Source organism: Merops nubicus, unplaced genomic scaffold (assembly GCF_000691845.1).
Source record: "Merops nubicus isolate BGI_N331 unplaced genomic scaffold, ASM69184v1 scaffold8656, whole genome shotgun sequence".
NCBI classification, from domain to species: domain Eukaryota; kingdom Metazoa; phylum Chordata; class Aves; order Coraciiformes; family Meropidae; genus Merops; species Merops nubicus.
This window is the reverse complement of record NW_008615581.1, coordinates 22,543-42,184: the sequence shown is the minus strand read 5'-3', so window position 1 is coordinate 42,184 and position 19,642 is coordinate 22,543. Positions and strand designations below refer to the sequence as shown.

Here is a 19,642-nt window from a genome sequence, read left to right as displayed (position 1 = left end):
TCCTGCTGCACATCATTCATTCTTCTCACTTCTTTCAGTACTGAAAAACAGACAACAAAAGGTATTTATTCTGGTTTTAGGAATCAAAAACAAACAAACAAACCCACTGAAAAAACCTGCCTTCAATCCATTGTCATAGATCACTGCATAATTAAAGGCATTTCTAAAACAACCCAACAAAAAGAAACAAAAAACCCCTGAGTGTCAAATATTTGATTGTTTTGAAATTAAAACAAAAAACTGAAAGGAGGGGAGAAGCTAAATTAAAATCAAGAATAACTGGGAAGGGTAAAGACCAAATCAGTATTTCTCTTTCACAATTTTTGTTCTTTGGGCCTGTTCATATATGACAAGGAATTAAAGATGTCACTGTTTAATAGCATAGCTATAGCACAAATAGCATTGTTTAGTGGATTAACTGCTTAGGCTGAACTCTTCCGAAAAGTATTGATCTTGCTGCTAGAGAACTACTCAGAATACAAGCTCAAGTAAAGTATTGTAAGTGATATTTAAACTAAAACACACTGGTTTTTGATAATTTACAATTTATTTTCTTACCACCAAGATTAAGCTCTCTAATCTTAAGGCATGTTTTGAATAACAGTGTTTGAAAATGAAATTAAATAATATTTAATTTACTGATTAATTAGAGGAATTGCATATTAGATATTAGCTATTTTAATTCTCCTTGAAGTTGATAGATCAGAGTCAGTGACAAAAACCCTAGTTTGATAGGCTTGAGACAAGAAAGCTCTTTCGAAGTCCAGCCATATAAGAGACAAAAGGGAAGATGAAGGCACAGAGCAATTTTACACATGAAATCTACAGAGGAAATAGTTGTAATATAATGTTACTGAATCTTCTGTGGACCTGTCTTCTGGGACCTGTGATTAGCAGATTGCTAAAACTTTTGTTTGAAGCCTGATAAAGAAATTACCACACAGCCCAACCTCCATGTTTTTGTAGTTTTGATACTTTAAAACATAAGTTTGTAAAAAATTTTGGAATACATTTATTACTTTAATGTGTGACATTTTGTTGCTCTGAAGATGCTTTATGTCATAGGATAGTATTTTTACCCCAGTCGTATGAGATGTAATTTTTTCAAATGCCTGTGTTACATTTCCCTCAGGAATCTGACTGTTGAGGGCACTTGACCCATAAATGGGTTTTCAGCTGAAAGCAGCAAGAAATTATAAGCAAAAGTGTGAGAACATTATGATTCTTCCTTTGGTGTTAGAATCATGGTAAAATGGAAAAATGCCAGAGGTGTTGACCCTAGATATTACTGTGAGGTTATGGAATATGGAAACTACTCTTCAGACTGTCAGTGATCTAATAAACATAGGGCTAGATCCCGAACAGTCCTCTTAGTAAGCAATCTTCATTGTTAATCAGCATTTTCATACATGAGTACATTTTGGGTTCTGTGATTTTTATGTTGGAAAATGATGATGATTATAAAGACCATTCACAGTTCAGTCCAACGATACAAACTGTCATAATGGCTGTCTGCTGGACTATGGAAATAAAAGGTGACAATGTTTGAACAGGACAGTGTGGTTACTGAGAAAATAAGTTGATGGGAGTGCTGCCATTAGAAGCAGAGGTGGGGTAGTTTTGCATGGCAGATAAACCTTGTTGCTCATCTGTTGTTCATGTGTGCCACTTATTTGGGACAGTGCTTTATTAGGAAAACATTTTTAATAAAATCAGTATGATTTAGGCTATACACCCTCTGTTCCACTATGAGGGGAGGAGGAGATGGCGAAATCTATTTGAGAGAGTGTATGATGAAGAGGAAGTTGTGGATATAACAGAATCAGTCTTGTCTGTGCCATTCAGCATAATATTCAGGAGAGAAATTGTTCATGTGTTATGTTCTTGCTTGCATAGGTTTGATTCCTGGGCTGGCATGGCTCTGGCTCGAGCAAGTCGTATTCAGGACAAGCTGAATTCTAATGAATTGAAAAGTGATGGCCCAATCTGGAAGCACTCTACTCCTGTCTTGAATTGCTTCAAGCGGGCCCTAGAGATTGACAGCTCTAACCTCTCCCTGTGGATAGAGTACGGCACCATCTCCTACGCCCTGCACTCCTTTGCGTCCCGACAGCTTAAGCAGTGGAAGTCAGAACTCCCCCCTGAAGTTGTGCAGCAGGTGGGATCTAACAGCAGTATGAGAGTCTAAATATTTTTAGATGATCTTTTCTAGCATAGTAACTTTTTAAACAGTAAATATTTACATGCTGTATACCACATATTAGACTCTATATTACTTAGTAATATTGGAAATTCTAATATTTGTTCATGTAAACTGTTGGTGTTACACAATATTGAAAGGTTTTTTTTTTTTTTCTTTATTTTTCCTGTGTGAAATTAGTTTGAACCTGATCTTTGAATTATCTTTTGACGGTGACACAAAATTATTGTAACTTTCTGGAAAAGGGAATTGTATTTACTTTACCTTTCTGTAAATGTTATACAATGTTTTCAGGAAAAGGTGAAATATATTCATAATTAAATAGTGAAAAGGTCAGGAATTACTATGATATCTGTGTCCATACGCCATCTCTTGTTAACTAAAGACATATTCCCTCTTTTCTGTGTTTTTTGGGCTATTTACTTAAACAAAAGATCAAAATGAGGAGATGATAGAATTTTCATAGAAAAAGCTGTTATAAGTTCTTTAGCTCTTTATGTATGATGGTGACAAATAAGTTAGAGTTATTAAAAAGTTTATTGCTAAGCCAAGATGAGCAATTTGAAATACTCTCTGACAGTGACAAGAGTTGCTATCAGAAATGTTTTGTCTTTTTGGACCAGTAAATTCTATTTCTTTTTTAACTGTTCTGACTTACAAATATTATGCAGTCCACAGCTGGAAGGAGAATGAAAAAAGAACTGCTGTTCTTGTGCATCTGCTGTGATTTGTAAAATCTTAGTGTTTTCCTTTTTTTCAAGTGAATGTATTAGAAAAGCATAATTTACTGAAAAACTTTATATTGCTCCAATTTATCTTTTAACACTATAATCTCCCTTCCTGAGATGTATCTCTTCAGGAATGTGTTTCTCATAAATAAAAACCTTGTTATTCTCTTCTACTTACAAAATATTCTGAAGAAGCAAGGTTATGTTATAGTTCTTGAAGTAGAACAAGTGCTTAGGATCCCATTATAGCCCAACACTTTAAATTTATAAAGTTCATTTTCAAAGAGACAAAATTACATTAATGCCTCTTTTGGCATAGTTTTTTTATGTGACTTTATTCGCAGTTTAATTTTTGGTGCTTGTTTTAATTTCTCTGGGGAGAGGAAAAAAGGGCATTCTTGCCATATTCAGCCCAAAAGTAGATGCATTGCAAGCAAGATGAAATGCATTTCTTCACAAATGATACTAGTCCGTAGTGGCTCTAGCAGACTGTAATTGCAGAACAAAACAAATTTTTTTCTTTGAAGAGTTAAGATAATTACAGTTCAGAAAAAGTAAAGTTTTTGTAGATGTGTATTGGTTTGTTATTTTTTGGATTTATATGTGTGTTCTTACACTTCAGTCTTACTGGTTTGTTCTAATTATTTGTGTCAGCTGTTACTGGAATGAACAGACACTTGTCCATAGCACGTTTCAACTTATGTACCTTTTTCTCTGCATGTTGATATGGAGGAGTGTGTTTTTAGAGTTTGTCATCCCAGGCGCAGTGAGTTCACGTGTTCTCAATGCTTTGCCCTGTGACAGATGGAGGAGCGTCGGGACAGTATGCTGGAAACGGCCAAACTCTGCTTCACCTCAGCAGCGCGCTGCGAGGGCGACGGCGACGAGGAGGAGTGGCTCATCCACTACATGCTGGGGAAGATTGCAGAGAAGCAGAAACAGCCTCCTGTTGTCTATCTGCTTCACTACAAACAGGCAGGTCATTACCTGCATGAGGAGGCTGCCCGGTATCCAAAGAAGATTCACTACCATAATCCACCAGAGCTTGCCATGGAAGCACTGGAGGTAAAGGAAGGTTAAATAGGTAGACTTGAAAACTTTGTTCTCTACAGGTAAAGGAATACCAGTAATTATTAGTTTGTATTATTAGGCATATGTACGTGTGTTCTGCCAATGACCAGGCCCAATAAAAATGATACAGCCAGCAGAAAGAGAAACCAATATGCAGACTGTATTGTAAACAAAAATGTTATGATATGAATGACCGCTGGGGGTACAGACAGGTCAACCAGCTTCTACATGATTGATGCCCACCCCCAACGATCCCACAAAAGATGTGACTTAGCCCACAACAGGTGGTATAAACAGTGAACCAAAGTTTCCCATAGTTGGCATGGGAAACAGCCAGACCAGCCAGTTAAATACATAAGAAAAAGGTGCCCACATGGCGACTCTCACCCGATTGGCCCGCGTTCACAAAGGTCTAAACAGACTGGGGCCCAGCTCCAGGGAGTCAGGAGGTCTGTCCTAAACCAGGAAGCTCTGTGGAGTGCACTCCACAGACAGACACTCCTGACTCCCTGCCAGTGGTCCCAGCTTTTATCCCCAAGCAGACACCTGACCTTTGTCAACTCAATGTGGTACCCCTGGGGCTCATTTCCCTTCTGGCTCTCCCTGCAGGGCCGGCTGCACCCCGGGGGGAAGCTATAAGGCAAACTCACCACCTCTGGATGAAGGGCTGTGGGAATCACCCATATGGCAACCTTAATTCGGGGGCTTGGGGTTCAAACCCCAGCATTTCAACATGGTGCTCTGCATCTGGGAGCATTTACAAGCCTAACTTGGAGAATAAAATGGAGCCTGTTGTTCAGGCTGGTTTTGTTTTAAAGACAATATATGTACGGTCTTAGTATTGGACATACAGGCAGAAGCTCCACTTTTGGATTTTGCTGCACACAGTTCATCAGTTTTTATCATAATTAAATGTGGAGAGGTTTCACAAGCACCTCATTCCTCTGGAAGTGTAAGTTCATGTGTGAGTATGAATAGTAGTTGTAGTCTAACACCTTTGCTTTCACTGTGTTATCTCACAAAAATAGTGGATCTAGAACATGCCCAGTGGTGACTTGTCTCCAAGGAGACCAGGTCTGCTTTCATTTTTGTATTCCATGGGTTGCAGTTACAAAATTTTTACAGTGTTCACATCTTGTAATTTACAAACAACTTTCAAAGGCAGGAAAAGTCCTGTTCAGGGAAGTTTAGTTAACAGATTTTAACTCTTTACTAACTCCTTCAGTTTTGACAGGGACTCTTTGTAATGGGTTGTAGAGCTATGAATTCATTCTCTACTGACACAAATGCACTTTGGTTTTTTCTAGGTATACTTTCGACTTCATGCTTCTATTTTGAAACTTGTGGGGAAACCAGACTCAGGAGTAGATGCAGAGATACTAGTTAGTTTCATGAAAGAAGCTTCTGAGGGACCATTTGCCAGGGGTGAGGAGAAGAACACCCCAAAAGTTGCAGAAAAGTGAGTGCTAATTTTCAGGAGTATCCTCTGAAAACATACTTACGAACTACTGTAAAATAAACAGTTAAAATGAAGCTGAGTGAAAGATAAACAAAGCAAAGTAAAAGTGATTAGAGTTAATTTTAATGTTTGCAGTTTTCAGGTATCGTGAGGGGTAAGATTATATGCTGCTTCAAGATTTCAGAGATTGGCACAGTGTAGATGGGAAGGGAACAAAACAGAACAATTTTGATCTCGTAATCCATTTTGTAGCCACTGGTTTTATTTATTAATAAAATGATATTTTTATCAACTCTTAAGAAATGCAAAAGCAAATGGCCTTTATTTTAAAGGATAAGAGATGTTAATTTCCATCATTTGGCTCATTAACGACTACATAATAAAGAACATTTTTCTATTAACAAGTGATAAAGGAGGAATAGAGCCTGCACTAAAAAATCATTTAGAATTCGTTATTTTTTTACTTTTGATAAAGATTTGATTACTCTGTTGGAGATGTCATAAGAACACGTAGTCTCCTTTTGTTCTTTGTATATGTCCTGAGCATGTTAACATTTCTTTTTTTTTTGTCTTGCCCCTCCCAGGGAAAAAACTTGCATGATTGATGAAGATTCTCACTCTTCAGCTGGAACAGTGCCAGGCCCTGGGACTTCCCTCCCCTCATCCTCGGGTCCAGGTCTGACATCCCCACCTTACACAGCCACTCCAGTTGACCACGATTACGTCAAATGTAAAAAACCCCATCAGCAGGCAACGCCGGACGGTACAGTCCCTGTTCTCAATACTGCCAGCACAGGGAGGTGCTCTAATCACGGGGGGTTTGACCAGGAATGATCAAACTGCTCGTTACAAGGAGGGTGATGGGTCTGTGGTAACACGGGCAATATTGAAGCTCATTAACTGAATTAATTCAGTGCTTTAAATAGAATCAATGTACAGTCAGAGCTTTAAATTCAAAGTTGTCACCTGCCACCGTTGGCACCTGTCACTTAGCCAAAATGGGAATGTTGATAGGAGGAATATGGAGCTGACTGAATGTTCAGTCATTTTTTTTCCCCCTCCAGAACTAAATGTCTGTCTGAGCTTATTAGCAAAGCTGTGGATTCAGTCTTCAGAAGACTGGATGCTGTTTCAGTGCCTGTGTGGAATGACCAGGTGAAAATTTGAACTGTGTCTGAAACAAGACAAATTATCAAAAAGGCAAACCAAAACAGTATTATCCTTTTTTGAAGGAGGCAGGTGGCAACTGTTTTGAATACGTTGTCTATGAGCACGAAGTGATTTGCATGATGGTTCAGTAGACTTCATCTTTTAATTTTTCTTTATCATTTACAATGACTGGTTAGCAGCTCATCTCTATAGAATATGAAGTGTTACAATAAATAATTGGCTTATAAATGCAGAAGGTAGGGTGGTAACACAGTGTTATTGGAGATTTTGCAGTATACATATATAGTAGAAATTAAGTTACTATTTAAGTAACCTGACATTATTACTTGGGTAGGAATTTTATTCTGATTCTGCTCTTCTGGCCATTTGTTTATCCATTTGGATCTGTGAGTATCATCACTCAAGAAGGAGCAAAATAGCTCCAGTGTGTAGCTTAGTGGTGGTAGAATGTGGCAGGCCCCACCACCTACTCTGCTTGATAGAAGTTGATTTATGGAGGGTGGGCTGCTTCCTATCAGCATTTTCTGAAGACCAGTAACTTGTAAATATCTTTGTTGACATAGTTTTGAAACAAAGGTTCATATGCTTGGGAACTCTGCAAGGTGAATTTATTCCTTTTCCTTAACAAATAATTCTTGCTGAAACTGACAGAAGATCCTTCATCTCTTCACTAAATTGAGTAGAGAACTGTTCATTTGATTCTTTACATTTCAGTAAGGAGTAATTCACTGAACTGTTTTGATATCACATGCAGTGTGTTAGTGTGAATGGGTTAGGTAGTGATCAGACTCTTGTATGAGCCTTTTGATGTCTTTAGACACAGCAAACTCAGAAGGGAGCAAATATTAATATATTTCCTGAATAATATTCCCTGTGAGAAGCAGTTCTGCGTAAGACTACATCTGCCTAGGTCCTGATGGTGTGATGTTCCCAGGAGATCTATAAATTAGGTAAATATCCCCATATGTGTTAGTACACTCCCTCACAGTGAGGTGTTGCAGACTGTGACATGCTGCTTGTCCGATACGATGAAAGGTTGGCTGCTTGGCAAAGCCCAAGGCTGCAGGCTGAGGAACACAAAGCAGCAGTTCTTAGGTCTGCTTGCTTAGCCTGGCTGGGACCAAGTTTTGCTGCTATCAGAGCAATTCAAAACATCAGCTACTGGAAGAAGCAAGGTTAGGGAGATCTTTAGGCAGGCTGTGTGTGTAACCCTGCAGGGGAGAATTGCCAAGTACTGCATGGTGCATGGTGCTTTCTCAGTTGCTGGCACAACTACACTCTGGATAACAGCATATTGGAGAGCCCCAGGAAACTGAAATATTTGCCTTGGGGCTGTTACAGATGGAAGGACAGCTAACAGGCTGAGCAATGTGCAGAAGTCTTCTGCTTTTATATTATTAAATATACTGTGTTCCTATGCATGCATTTGCATTTTACTTGTACTAAAATATATACTTTTGAAGTAAAGTGCTCTTGACATCTTAGATGTAATCGTATCACTGAAGAAAACTGATGTCTGCATTTCCATTTTGCCTTTCCTAAAAATAGGAAGAAAATATCCATCATTTGACTACTTTTCTGATTTTTTTTTTTTCCATTCTGACAGCAAATGAAACTGTATATTGTTGTTCACAGAATTAATAATTTGGCCTAAATTCAGCCTAGATATTTGTTTTGAGGCATGACAATACTCTTATTTAGCCTTATTTTTGTTTCAATATTGTCGATCATATATGACCTAAACAAAATGAGAGCATCATACAGGGTCTTGCCTACAAAGTTCTCTTCACATGTTAGCACGAGCAAACATGCTGGTTGGGATCCCTGCTATTGCTGACCTGTGAGACCTCTTCTGACCATTTTTGTGTGCTGTGCTTCAAGAAAACGTGATCCCTGAAGAAAAAGAGAAGGAATTGGGATGGTTTATCTGTGGAGGAGAGGGCTAAGAGGAGACATGAGAGCAGCACAACCTGAACGGTGTTGAAGGCTGTACAAAAAGTTAGAGATAAAAAACCCTCCAGGATTTCCATGCCCATGGGAAACAGAACAGAAGATACTAGACTTAAGTTGCATTGTCAATCTGGATATGAGAAAATAGTATTAAGGGTAGTATTAGAAAATACTACTTAGGAAAAAAAAAAAAGTGAAAGACTGTAATGTGTTCCAGGAGACAGTATAGCACTGCAACACTTGTGGTTCCTTCTGAGACCTATTTTTTCTATTTTATGTTGTTTATGGATATTTTGGATTGTTTCTCTCTCTTTTTTTTTTAAACGTATCCAGGAATTCCTTCGAGTGCAGCAGATTATCTCTTTGCAAACAGAAAATAATTATTGTACAGCCAGAAATTTTTTTGAAAACATCGTGACTCTGATCTTAAAGAATTCAGATAGGTAAAGTTGTGAGGGCAGACTTATTTCACTTATGTTATATTTAAATGTGCCATTATAGTTCTGTAGCTCTCAAGGAAGTTTTGCTGGTGGAAAAAGAAGACCAGAATATACAGAAATCACTGTTAAAAGTTGAGAGCATGGAAAAGCTTCATATCCAGTGAATGCTGGTGATACTAATTTTAAGTCATATATTTAATGGAAATGGGAGAAAAGAACCAGTAAATACAGCTTGTAAAGTGACTAAACTTTTTTCCTTGTGGCAGCTGCTAGCTTCTGTCTCCTTCAAGGAGACAGAAGTATTGCTGAGTGGCAGCTGTTATTTGCTGGCTGACTAGCTGCTGTCTTGTGTGTGCAATAGGCAGCTTCCTTTCTCTTTCCTTGTCCTTCCATTCAGCAACAGCTTTTCCTTCTTTCTGTTAATCCTGTCTTTCCTGTCATCACCCATGCCTGTTGCTGTTTTATAACCCTCCAAAATGAAAATGTGCGATTGGTAATAGAAGCCCGAGGTTTAGACTCTTTCTTATTTTCCAAGAGCAAAGTAGGAAACAGGAAAAAACAGGAACTCAGTGGCCACCAAGACTATTATTACTTGGGATATAACCATATTTACACAGCCAGTGTTATATGCCAAAACAGATGTGCTCACTGTCCAACTTTATACAGGCTGGATGTATGTAGTCAGTTAAGACCAACTGCAGTACAGACTTCAAGTAGGTTAAGTTTACCTAAATTTTGTTGTGAGGTGTTTTTTGCTGTAATATGCCTTTGTTGTGTTGATATTCAAGTCCATGTTATTGTGGTGGTATGCAGATGATGTATTCAGTATCCATTGTTGTTACAGTGTTAAAATGCCACATTGTTTAAGTCTTCATCCATGCCATGTAGTGTGTTGTGTGTGGTTAGATGTAATCGTCCTTTTTTGTGTTTGTCTTTGCCTGATTGCTTTTGCAACCAATATTGCCCGTGCTGCCTCTAACCTTTACACAAATCTCTGTTCCCCAGGCATTCTCTTCCTGCTTTTACCTGTCACGGCTTGCTTTTAATAATTGGCAAAACCTGCATGATAAACTCACTGGGAAAGGCTCCTTGCTTCATGCTGTGGGAGAAGTCTCGCTTCGTAGTTTGTTGGTCTGTAATCCTGCAAATGTTACAAAGATGCACAGTGTTCTTATAAACAGGGGTTCTCAATGTCCTGATGAGACAAAGGTGATCTCTGAGCTTTTTGCACCAGGTTGTCACTCATGCCAGACTAAATGAGCTTCTGCAGTGGGGTGCATAAAAACAACATCCACGTTACATTTTGGAACATCAAAATCTTACCCTTCAAAATTCTCTCCAGCAGTTTAAAATGAAATCTTCTAGTCTGCAGTATGTATCCTTTTCTGGCACACAGTACTGGATGTTCATGGGGACTGCATACTGGACTACATGAATAATGAATCAGATCCAGTTTATTGCAGTATGCTCCATTTTTTACCTTACCCCAATTTAACCTCTCTCTGATTAGTAAAAGTATCACACTGACATTTAGTGTGAGGTGATGTAAAAATAATTTGACTAAAGAAATGGAACATGGATGAGATAGTCTTGTTGCTCTGCACTTCAAGACAGAAGAACAGCAATGGAGGACTGTGAGTTACTGAAATATATCCAGTGTTCAGTGCAGCCAGATGAAACGTAGACCCTCATCTTTGACTCATAAGAGAACTCCCTTTAAACCTTGAGGCCTTGCTGTCCTCAAGAAATTAATCTGCCCCCATGCAAACCTGCAATTCCTTTGTTTTTAGTAATGTGCAAGTGCCTTTTGGTACAGAGCTGAATGTTGTCTTCTGTTTTGGGTGGAAACTCTTTCAAGAGTGAGAATTACATAATGCATCATGCTTCTGACTACATACCAATAAAGAAAACAGCTGATATGTACAAGTAAAGAGATGAGAGGAGATACGGTGCCAGACAAGAAGGACAAAGAGAGTCTGTACATCCACTGCCTGTGAACAGCCTACCTTTATTGCATAAGAAAACATTATTTTTTAAAATAATATATAGTTATGCATAAGCTCTGAACTGTGCAGCAGAATTTTTCTTTACTGTAAATTGAGTTAGCAACTATATATATCTTTAGAAAAGCTTTTTGTGCCACTTGTTTCTGATTTTTGAGTTGTATCTGATAGGTTATCACATTTCAGATACCGTGTTGTAATAGCTGGGTATACATTTTCCTTCAGATATTTAAGACAGGAAAAGATGTTACTCAGAAAAAGTGAGTAATATACCCTGTTGGCTTTCTGAGCCTGTTACCTACCTCCACATGAAGATGTTTCAGAGGTCTTCTCCCTCCTCTTCTTTTAATTTTCAAAAAGTTTCAAAGGAAGGAGGACAGACAATGCAATTAGTGAGCTGCATAGTAATTAATTGACAAAGGCAGAACACCTCATTGATATTGGCACCGGAACGCTGCCCTTCAGCTCCCCTGAGGATGAATTATGTAAGCTTGTACCACGAGAGATGTTACCTGGTCAGCATACTTAGCATTCATTAGGATTGTATGTCTGCTAGTTCAGGTCACACTTTAACACATCATTGTCTTTTCAGCCCTGTGAGGGGACACAGTTCAGGTAACAAGGCTTATGGCATGTGGTCGACAGGGCTTACGGTGCATGTGGGACAATGCTGGCACAGGGTAATGGCTAGTGAAGTACTGAGCTGCTTTATTTCCTGTTGCATTTTAAAATTAAATAGTCATTTAGATTCCACAAAGTTGAACACAACTTTTCACTGTTAATTGGTAGGCATGCAGATCTTGTGCCTGAATGCTAATGGAACAGTGACAGTGACAAGCTAATGGCTTTTTCTGGTATGGAGGACTAGTGTGGAATATGGATTTTTGAAGTAAACCTATTTCATTCAGGGTAATATTAACCTTAAAATGCTCTTAAGTGTAGAATTAAGTCAAATGGACTACAGATATTTTTGTAATATCTAATACATGTTAAGTAATGCTAGTTAGTTATCTGAGTGACTGAGAGGATCTCACTGTGATCCAACAAAGGTCTTTGGCAGTACAGGTGAACATACAGATTCTTTCTTCCTAATGATATCTTTCCAATTATAATTAATTTTTTTTTTTCACTAGTATCTTGGAAAGTTAGCAAGATTCTTCCTTTTGATTTTTTTTTTTTTTACATCTTCTCTCTAGAGCTGCTCTTTTTCACCTGTTGACAGATGAGGTGCTGTAGTCTGACATAGAAATCCTGAAGTATCACAAGCTGAGTACATTATGAGTGATGAGTCAAAACCCAAACAAGCAATTTGTTCTCCTGTGCCATTTCCTTAATCTTTAGAAATAAACATAAAATACTTAACTTCATATTGAATAGAGATTTCAGCTCCTCAGGCTGTTTGAAATTTTCCCAAAACTTAGGATTGATGCAACCAAATAATGAAACAAAATGTAGTAATACCAAAGAGAGAATCTGGTATCAGCACATATATGTAGTAGGAATATTGTTGCAGTTGCTTATGCACAATTTAGTAGACCTTTTCCCTATTCTCTTCATTTCCACTACAGATAATAATTTTGGGACATTAATACCCAGTTGTATTTTTATCTTAGCTAGTGAAATTATAGGAAATTTTACAGGAAGAGTCCTCAAAAGAATATTTAGTCCTTGATTTATCATTTGCTTATAAGTGAGGGATTACTTTAGCTTTTTGGAAAAGCTTATCTTATTGCTATTGCCAGATAGAGGAACTAAGAAAATACCTTAGGTAAACAAAATGGTAAAACTAGTAATCTTTTAAATTACACTCAGTTGCATTAAATTGTATTTAATTATAGCAGAAATTATTGAAAAGTACTGATGTTCTCCTTAGAGTTACATCTTTCAAAGGGCCAGGTGTCACTACCCATTGGGAATTCGTAATTAATTCTCATGTCACACTGACTGCGGTGGTCTTTGGCTTGTAGGTTGAGTAACACTGATGACTGTCTCAAATACAGCCAACCCTTATCAGAGGAAGGAAAAGCCATATAACACAATGGATGTAAAAAAAATATATGCTGTGTGTCTGCCTAGTGTGTATATATCTCTATATATTTTTGTGTTAGGCTAGACGACCATAGTACTTTCAGGTATGAAAAATATGTGGGGTATAATGTTTTTTTTTTTTTTTTTTTTATAAAAGCAGAGCCAGGAAGTGACTTGGTGCAGTTGACAAGAGTTCTGCATTACATAACTGAAACATTTAGGTATTGACAGAGCTTTTTTTTAAATCTATTAATGCACATCTGGGTAACCTAGCAAATGATAGCTATTTGTCTACCTGTCCTTGAAAACCTCCAGAGATTCTTTAGGTTCTTCATGCAATTTAACTGTATGTAACAGTTAAGGTAGAGATTAGAAAAAAAAACAGGTGATTTTCTTGCTGCAATGAAAACCAATTGCCTGTGGCTCTTGACTTAGTGAATATGAAGAGAAATCATTGTATTTTTATTTTGTATGTGTTTGGAAATACTCCATCATCTTTTTGAAGATAAATAAGTCCAGTTCTCTGTGGAAAATGAAGGCTGGGGCTAATAACTTTGACCTTTTATCCTTTGTAAAGATAGGCACTACACTTTGTTTTTCATTCCCTGGAACTTTACCCATCTTTTGTGACTTCTGAGAAATTAATATTAATAACTGGTGGCTGCTGCTTATTTCTGAAATACTCCAGTGTTTTTCATCAGGCCTAGTTTGAAAGCATCTGGTGCATTCAAGAAGTGTCTAAAATAATAGCAAGTTCTCTCAATTCTTCTTAATGTCTTCCTCTGTTTCTCAGTGATTAACAAGCTAAGTGTTATTATCATTAAGGTTATTCTTTTATATAGCCAATGTATTGAAAGAAAAGGAGAATAAACATGCATACCTAAATCTACACTCATTTTAGTAGAAATTTAAAATCAAAATAACTAATTCTAAGGAGGTATTTACATTTGTTCCCCATAGGGAAAAGCTTTCCTGTTGTGCATACATCTGAAATTTAACGTGCTAATTCATTTCCTATATTTGCATGCTCAGAATTTAGTGTAATATCTTAGTGATCTGATATCACTCTCACATAGTGGTCTAAAGTTCTTGATTTACATTCTAATGCTTTAATCTGTCATAACCCACATGTCAAAACTGACCTCCAGGCTTATGGCAACGTTTGGAAATTTGAATTATTTTTTTTGTCCTTCCCAAGATGAGTAATTCAGCCTCTTTTCCACAGATGCAGAAACTTCCCTTAAAAAAAAATATCAAGGGAGCTACTGTAAATGTTTTTCCTGATGCCAGCTGGGAGTTCAATAGTATCCATTTGTACCACAGAATGTTATTAAAGCTTTATAAATGAGTAATTTAGAGCTTGACTGACCTCTCTTCAGAATCCTTCTCTTCCTATTCTTTATAATTATATTCTTTCTGTATCAAACTTATCATCATTAACCAACTATATAACTTCCAATTAGGAAGCAAATAGTGTTCCCCCATTCTTTTTCAAGATACAGTTTTATTAAGATCTGATCACTGAAAAGGAAGGTTTTCTTTGTGTGATATTGAAAAGCCTATGGAGTACACCAATTTTTTTTAAAATTTGTTGGAATTCTAATAAGCAGAACCTGATCTGCAAGCTGAAGGTCTACAGAGAGATTTATCTTGATAAAATAAATTCATAGGAGGCTCTTAGCTCTCCCCTGAACCAGTGCAATTCAGATGGAACAGAAGGAATTTAATTAAATTATCAGCTCATCTCAAAGCAAGGGCTCCTGCTTTTTTAATTTTCTTTCTTGATCTCATCAGGAAAATTAATGAAAAAGAATGCATTGGAACTACCTAGACAACGGTAACATGCCTCTTGGTTAAGCTCTTCCTGTATCTTAAGCAGAAACTGAAAATTAGTCTTCTGGGCTACAGATTTAGAGGGACTTGTCAGAATCATAATTTTCTGTTGGACACAGGATTATTTTGCACAATATTTCAGAAAAATGCCACTTTCCCATCTCACTGGGAAGATGCATGCATCCTTCTGTTGGAAATACTAAGCTGCATTTCTAAGTCGTGCAGGTTTGCCTCTGATAACCTAAACCTTGATGTGGAAGAACTTGGGGTGTATCAGGCAGGTTTCAAAGGTGGAAGGTGCTCAGTTGTTCTGGGGTGTGAATTTCATCCTCCAAGACGAAGTCACCAGCCTGTACAATTTTTCCTGTGTTGTAACAGCTATCAGCAGATTAACAGTTTAGTTGTGACTGTAATGTAGTCAGCAGCCGACATACCTACTCCACTCTGTCAAGGCAGTCAATTCTCCCATTCTTCTGTCAGAATCCAAGAGCTTCCTTCCTGTCCATCTTAAACCTAGTTCTGTAATGGATTGTTTCTCTGATGTATCAAATCACCTTTCAGAACATTTGGTGAGCAACATCTAACTCTTGCAGGTTAAATGGCATCAGTGATCACTCCTTTAAGTCTCAGCCCTCTAATGGTAGTCATTTTTCTGTCCTTCGTGAGTGATTTTTACCAGTACTGTTATTCATGGTTTTTTCTTGTCAATTGAACTTCGCTTGTGTCAGACTCAAATTTATACGAGGTGCTTTTCAAGTAAATGGCACAGAAAACCCAGGAAATGTTATAGGACCATGCTAGCTGAAATATTGTGTCCTCAGCCTAACTGATTTTGAAAGCTCAGCATCATTGCTTTTGAATCAAATTCCAGGATTATATTCTAGGAAGAAACGTTCCTATTCTAGGGGCAGGGAGCTCTCTATTACATTAGAGTTAAATAATGCTTAGTGAAAGAAGACTGGGATTTTAGTTTCTTAGCACAGAGGTGAAATAAAAATGAGAAGCTGAAGTTGACAACTTAAAAGCAAAAAACCATCTTTCAGACAACAGAACTGGTGATTGGTAAAGATCCTGTAGTGCACTTATAAGAGGTTTGCAGAGTGGCTGCAGTTTTCATTGCTGTTACCACGGTGTAACAGCTTGATGAGTAGGAAATGGTGCATTCCTTTTTTCTCTCCTTTTGCAGAGAGGAGTCAGGATAGCACTGCAGCGGTGCTGTCTGACTCCAGTTCCACACAGGATATGTTCAATGAGCCTGCCAGTTCTCAAGACAGCCTGAGGAAGACTTACACAGAGAAGAGGATTTCTACTACCTGTGCTGATACACTGATGCCCAGCAAAGAGTCCCTGGGATCTACAGAGGAAAAGAGTATGCCCAGTTTAATATATAATGTCAGCTAGTATATTCTCATTAAAATGTTTCTTCTGTCATGCAGAAGCACTGAAATATGGTTCACTGTGACTGAGAATTTTAACTAGGTGTTACTGCTGCATGTATGTGCGTAGCTTAAAATTGCAACTGTGCTTTGATTACATGGCCATCATCCCAATTTGTACAACCTGTTGAACCTTATGAGACAAGAACAATGATAAACTGCTGTCTGTGGTGGCCCTTTGACTGGCTTGCCTCATTTTAGGTTATTTACTCTTTCTTCAGTGTTTCAAATCTTGAAATAATTGAAGGACTAGTTAATTTGAAGATAATCCCAAAGAAAAAAACCTTTTCTTTTCCCCAGATAAAAATGCCCTTTTTGTTCTGGCCTAGTAGCAGCTTGATATTTCGGTACCTGGAAGAGCACATGCAGTGGAATTAGATGTTTTATTCCATTGAATACTGTATTTCAGTGGAGCAGTGGAATTGGTCTCTACCAAATGTTTCCATATATAATAGTACTAAGTGTTCTGTACTCCACTGGAAAAATAACTTCAAAATCCATTAGCTGTAATTTCCCTTTATCTGATTTTTGTACAGTTGGATGTGGCAGTAGATAGAGAGACTGGACTTCAGGAGGGAAAGGCAAACATGACCAATGTATAAATTTTGCCCACCTTTCTAGGTTGTGGTTCTTTTTGGTATGTTAAGTCTTTTCTGCCAACTCACACTATACTTAAGTCTTTTTCCAATTTCATAGATCCAGAAACAATGGTATGTGGATAGCCCTGATTCACTTCACTGATCTCACTAGGAATAGTTGCTGACATGTCATTTTGTTCTTAGATTTGACTAGCTTGATTTTTTTTTTAAAGAATATTTTATTTCACTCTTGCCTGAGCTGCAGAAGTCTGTGGCAATGTTTGCATCAATATGGGGAAATAGATGCCAGTTTCTGGGTTTGTAAAATAGTATTTACATAATCACTAAATCCAGTAGTCTTTTGGGTGCTAGACTAAAAACATGACTCTCTTTCAGGCTTGCAGTGAGTTGTGTTATTGTCATCAGTTGTCTGCCAGGAGAACGGTGTGGAATTCAGTCCTAGATTACTGACATTTATTAGAACAAATGTATTTTTCCATAAACCTATCTGCAGAGTAAAATTATAATGGATACATACATGTACAAGTAAATTTTTCAGAATTTCTGTTCTGGAAATGAGTTTGTCTCCAAGTTCAGCTTTGTTGGGGAAAAAATTAAAAAGCAGTTTTTCACTTGAGGATGAAGGATATTTTATCAGTAGCCTGCTAGGACATAAGATCTATTGTAAGAGCCTCTTTATCCTAGCAAAGACAAAGACACAGTGAACTTCCGTAACTAAAAATCAAAGTTAAAAAAGTTAATCTGCATGTGGCATGCTTGTTTTTAGCAATGACTACGTAACAGGAAATGTGGAAGCTCCCACTGTCACACATGTTTTTCTGAAGTAATATTTGCTATCCTTCAAGAAAAGATGGGTCAACTGAGCTATGAGTTACCAAGTTGATCACAAAAATATCTGGGTGGAACTGTAGGTCGTATATTATCCAGAATACCAGGTTAGCTGCTGGTAATGGTTCTGTCCGAGCCTAAATTGTATCCTGGAATTACTTTGCTAGGTAGATTAAGAATAACACATTCCACTTGGCAGGATGGCTTTCCTTTTCTATTCCTGCCTTTCTTTCATTTTCCACTTGGTAATCTACATTGTCACTTTTGTCTTCTCTTAATGTTCCAGTTGCAGGAAAGTCAGAAGAGCTGCTGGAGAGCTCAGAATCTTATCATCCTGCTGAGCCTGCTGGCCAAAAAATTTTGGTGGATCCTCAGTCTGCTTCTGGCAATCTCATCAAAGCCGCAGTCCCCCCACCCTCACAGTGGGACTGCAAAAAGAAAGGTGGACCTTGTGGAGATGGGTGTGAATTTCCCCAGGGTCTCCCGGCAGACGTGGAGGAGCAGCGGCAGTTCCTGACGGAGCAGTGCATCGCCTCCTTCTGCCTGTGCCTCAGCCGCTTTCCCCAGCACTACAAGAGCCTCTACAGACTGGCATATCTGTACACGTACAGCAAAACACACAAGGTGAGCAGTCCATGCCACAATAGCTGCCTTGCTGTGTTTATTGCCTGAGTAAACAAATTGTAATGTCATTTGTACTGATGCGGAAGTCTCAGTGTTAAAATGCAGCAGGTAAGTTTGTTTAATGCAGTTTGCACTGGAACTGTGCTTTGGGAAGTCTTCAGCTCCTAGATTGTCTGATTCATGTGCCTAAGGCCAGTTGAGTTAGAAAATGTCTTTTTTTATTATCAAACAATGTAATTTTATGTCATTCAGCAGAAAATTATCTTTTAGATATGTCACAAAAGTAAGATGTTCTTGTACAAATGACAGCAGTCACTTATCTTACTGAATAAGTGGACTGAAAAGTGACTTGGAAGCAGAAATTCATCAGTATTGGTGTAAATACATTATGTGACAGACTTTCTGGTTATCTTGAGTCTGTGTAGAATGAAATTTTTCCTACTGTCACAGCATAGAGGTCATCTTGAATAAGACAAAATTATTTGGTGTTTAGAAATCACTGAGTGAAAGTCATAGGTCCTACTGCTCACAAGACAGTGATTTTCACCCTTGCATATTCCTCAAAATAAATTTCAAAAGCCTTCTGCTATCAATTAGCATCGTTTTGGTTTAAAATTATGTAATTCTTTGTTTTACTTCCGCATACTTCTGTTACAGTCCTTTCTCCTTCTGAAGTATCAGTTAGTAAAATGTGTATGAATAGTACGATGAAATTATCAGTGTTATTTCTCTAATTGTCATAACCAAGGTTTGAACTCACAGATTTTGTATTTGGAAGTCTGGTGTTATGTCATATGCTGCACTGCAAGGCTTCCTGAATTCTCTTCCCCACCAGTACTGAAGCTTGTGTGAATAATAGAGAAGGGAAGGTAATGGAAACAAGTCATACCCCTTCCCTCAGCACAAAACACATCAACAGTACTGCTCTGAATTGAGCAGTAATCTGTCTTACCCATCTACTGAAAGGTGATGAATATTCCATTTGGCTGTACAGTGATTATCCAGAAAAATATTACCCTTTTTTTAAAGAGAGCTTGTTTTGAAAACAGTCTTATACTGTTTGTATGTGACAGTTGTTATTTTTCCATGGAACTAATCAGTAATAGGAGCCATGGATTCCTGCAATCTGTCATTACTGTTGCTGACAGATGATTTTGTATCAACATTCAACAAAAAAGGCTGGCTGTTTTCAATTTATTGGTTCGAATAGCATGTCCTTGCCTGAGGAACTACTTGCAAAATACGTTCTTCTGTTTTTGTTTTTGTTTTTTTT

The 19,642-nt window shown here is 37.8% G+C and overlaps 1 protein-coding gene across 1 annotated transcript in view; it reads left to right on the top strand.

The window, feature by feature from the left end:
* The window catches only part of CABIN1 (calcineurin binding protein 1), a gene marked incomplete at both ends in the record, with an annotated part of 45,516 nt that overhangs the window by 21,146 nt on the left and 4,728 nt on the right, over positions 1–19,642 (top strand). The window contains 6 exons of the mRNA XM_008942560.1: positions 1,897–2,158; positions 3,733–3,993; positions 5,307–5,458; positions 6,043–6,221; positions 16,069–16,251; positions 18,032–18,369. Of these exons, the coding sequence (XP_008940808.1) occupies positions 1,897–2,158; positions 3,733–3,993; positions 5,307–5,458; positions 6,043–6,221; positions 16,069–16,251; positions 18,032–18,369 (1,375 nt within the window). The remainder of the gene's footprint in view (positions 1–1,896; positions 2,159–3,732; positions 3,994–5,306; positions 5,459–6,042; positions 6,222–16,068; positions 16,252–18,031; positions 18,370–19,642) is intronic.